General features: G+C 51.0%; 1 protein-coding gene across 1 annotated transcript; it reads left to right on the plus strand.

The window, feature by feature from the left end:
* The first annotated feature begins 294 nt into the window (after positions 1–294).
* Positions 295–2351, plus strand: LOC147904996 (uncharacterized). The gene has a single exon (XM_087396321.1). The coding sequence runs from the start codon at positions 429–431 to the stop codon at positions 1758–1760; it is 1332 nt and encodes a 443-aa protein (XP_087252447.1). The 5' UTR covers positions 295–428; the 3' UTR covers positions 1761–2351.
* The last annotated feature ends 1157 nt before the right edge of the window (positions 2352–3508 follow it).

Raw genomic sequence — 3508 nt, forward strand, 5'->3', positions numbered from 1 at the left:
GGGGGGTGAGGTGGCAACTGGGAGGGGCGTGGGAGGGCATGGCGGCCCGGGCGTAGGCAGACGTGGCAGGCGGAAGGGAGCGGGGCGGGGGGTGAGATGGAGTGGAAAAGCGTAGGGAGCTGACGTGGGAGGAGGGAGAGGGGACACGTGGGGAGGAGGGAGAAAATGATTAGGAGGAGAGGGTAGATCGGGGGGGGACAGGGTGGACGTGGGGGGGGGAGGGGGTGCCACGTGGGAAAGGCTCCGTCTTCTTCATCATCATCTTTGTTTCTTCAATTAATCAGAGTATGTTTGTTCGGTTAGCTTGCGTTCCGCCATAGCCACACAAGCTCCAAGCTTTTTTGCTGCAGCTGCTTCTTCTTCTTCTACCATAGCTTCAAAGCTTTTCTTCTTCCGCCATAGCCTCCCCTCCTCCTTCAAAGCTTCGCATGGCTGCTGCCACCGCCATGGACGTCGTCCCCCATGATCCTCGCCTCTCCATCAGTAAATCCTCCTCCTCCAAAATCAGTAAATCGTCGCTCAAAAAGCCTTCCTCCTCCTCCTCCTCCTCCTCCGCTTCTTCCTCCGCCGCTGCCTCTCGCCCCATCGCCAAAATCGTGAACGCTGACCCCAGTAGCTTCCGTCGCGTTGTCCAGGAGCTCACTGGCACTACCCCTCCTCCCACCCCTCCCCCCCCCCCTCCCCGTCCTGCTCTTGCTCCTGAGGCTACCACCGCAGCAGTCGCTGGCGTTGCTCTCTCCCCCTCCCACCAGCCTCGCCCCAGCTCCAGACTTCAGCGGTTTGCTCCCCCTCCCTTGCGCCCCGATCCCAGAAGCTTTCAGCCCCTCCTCCTCCAGCCGCAGCAGCAGCAGCAACAACTGCCTCAGGAGCATTTCCTCCTCCTCCAGCAGCAGCATCAACAGCAGCAGCAGCAGCAGCAGCATCATCAACAGCAGCTCCTGCACCAGCATCAACAAGAGCTCCAGCACCAGCTCCAGCACTTTCATCAACAACACCAGCAGCAGCAACAACAGCACCAGCAACAATTCCAGCAGCAGCAGCATCATCATCAACAACAGCAGCAAAATCCGCAGCACTTGCCCTTGATGCTGATGCGCCCTCCCCCCATGCCTCCCAACCCCTTCTCCAACGTGCTTCAACCTCCCTTCCTGCGAAATAGCACCAATAGCAACTCAAACACCGACAATCCCGCAGGTTTTGGTGGACAATTCGTCCACCCTTTCACCCCTCGGCTTCCCATGCTCTCCCCCCATCTCCTTTCGCCCCTCCCTGTACTCACCCCAGGCGACAACACTTGGGCCAACCCCCTCGACGTCCTTCCTGCCCTTGCGGCACCTGCTTGGGCCTCATCCGTCGCTGATTCGGCCTCTAACCCTCGCCCTCCTCCTGCAATGAATGGTGACGGTATTGGCGGTGCTGAAACTAGACCAAAAGGATCGATGAATCCACTAGCAATCGTGCCAGCAGCACCAGTCCAGGTCCAAGCTGCTTCACCACTGCCCCTCCCTGCCATGGGACCTCCTCTCCATATGCCCATCTCTCCTGCTGCCCGCTTTCAGTGGCCTTCCGCGCTCCCTTGGTCTCCTCACTTCCTCTCCCCACTCCCTCCAATCTCCCCCGGTTTCTTTCCTCCCTCCCCAGGGTTTGGGTTGGGCAATCTCTACAGTGGCGCCGGACCGAATGGCGCAATGAACTTTGGCAGCCCTCGCGATTTCAGTTTTCAAGGGCCAAGTGACCATGGAGCTTCCAAGCCGTCTTGATGTGGTGCTCACATCTAATCCTGTGTCGAACTAGCGATGAAGTGGGGAGTTTCCCTATTGGATGTGAGTCGAGCGGATAGGGTCGGAAAGACAGATTTTTCATTTTTTTCCTTTTTTGGGTTCATTCCGACTTCCTGCACGAGCATGCCCGCGCGTTTTTGTTCGGTGGAGGCAAGAGCACAAGTCTTCTTCAATCAATGTTTCCATGAATCTCAGCCCAACAGAGAGGTCTCGATGACGGCGTTGGCCGGGACTTGATGCAAGCTTACAATGCTCGTGAAGGATCATTTTTCCCGAAAAAGCATGAATGAACGATTCACTGTGTGATGGTGCGAGAAAGTGGACGGCGAGACAAAGATTCGTTGTAAGCTGTCCGGAAGTCTGCGAGCTCTCGAGTAACGTAGTGGTTAAGGAGCTGTACAGGTGATTTTAGGCCCCTCTTAGCTCATTGTTATATGATTATTGCCCTTCAGAGGGTCGATTAGACGCATCTTTCTTTTGAAATGCTGTACCCAAATGATGGTACTATGTATACTATGACACTTACACAGGAGGTAAGCGGTAAAATTTTGTTCCATGAAGGTACTAGTTGACTGTGGTGGGGATTTATGTGAATGCTTCCAGTGAAGTCCCGAGTCCAGCTAGATGTCTGCATATGGCTATTTGGTCCCAAACTGAGGTGCCTGTCGAAACGAAATTCTTAAAACGAATATGCATGGAGAAACAAAGTCTTGCTGAAACGGTGAATCTGCAGTAAAACTATTGCATTCTGTGTCCTACAGGTTTTCTTTCGATGATCCTCCTGAATTGATAACGAATATGCATGGAGTAACGATGTCTTGCTGAACGGTTCTGCTGAAAAATTTGGCATGCTGAAAATTTTGGCATTCTGTATCCTACAGGATAGTCTTTTGCTCCTTGTCTTGTTCCGCTTTGAACCTCCAAAACTAGATGTCTACTAGTCAAAGCCTTGGGAGTCAAAACAAACAACAAATTCTTCGAACTCATCGAGAATTAAGTATCGCGTCTCCTGAGCCGTCCTGCAGTAAAACGTTTGGCATTCTGTGTTCTACAGGATCCTCAATCAGAGTCTTCTGCTTCTTGTCTTCTTTCTCTTAAAACTAGATGTCTTCTAGTCAGCCGTAGGAGTAGAAACAAACCTACAAATTGTTGGGATTCATCGAGGAACTTAAGATCCGGTTATAGGGTCGTCGTTGCTGAGTCTAAATTGATGGGATTCATCGAGGAACTTCAGATCCGGTTATAGGGTCGTCGTTGCTGAGTCTAACATCTCATAGGGGATCGATCATCGGTTCGCTATTCTGATAGTGGAATGATTTAAACTTTGAATGTAGCATCACCAAAATATGAGAATGCTCGTTTTTTCTTTTCTTTTTTGGATTCAAAGCTCGTACTTGAACTTTGAATTTTGGGATCGCCAAAGTATGAATGACTACTAGTCTTACGTACTACGTAATATTAAAGATAGAAAAATGAAGATTATTTTACTAAATGTATAGCCCTATAAATGCCATTAAAGTAAGAACCCTCCCTTGCACCAAAGCGCCTTGAGTGCATGATATAATTATGTGTCACAAAGGACTTGTTTTTTTCCGAGTGCTGAAATGTGCGCAAATAGATGTGCAATGCGCCCTTGTGAAATGGGCACATAGATGTGCAATGCGCCATTGTGTGCACATACACATGCAACGTTAAATGGATGGCGGTGGCAATCGGAACATTGGTTA

The sequence above is a fragment of the Dipteris shenzhenensis genome, chromosome 2 (assembly GCF_047967505.1).
Source record: "Dipteris shenzhenensis isolate YYH24624 ecotype China chromosome 2, Dip_SZ_1.0, whole genome shotgun sequence".
NCBI lineage: Eukaryota > Viridiplantae > Streptophyta > Polypodiopsida > Gleicheniales > Dipteridaceae > Dipteris > Dipteris shenzhenensis.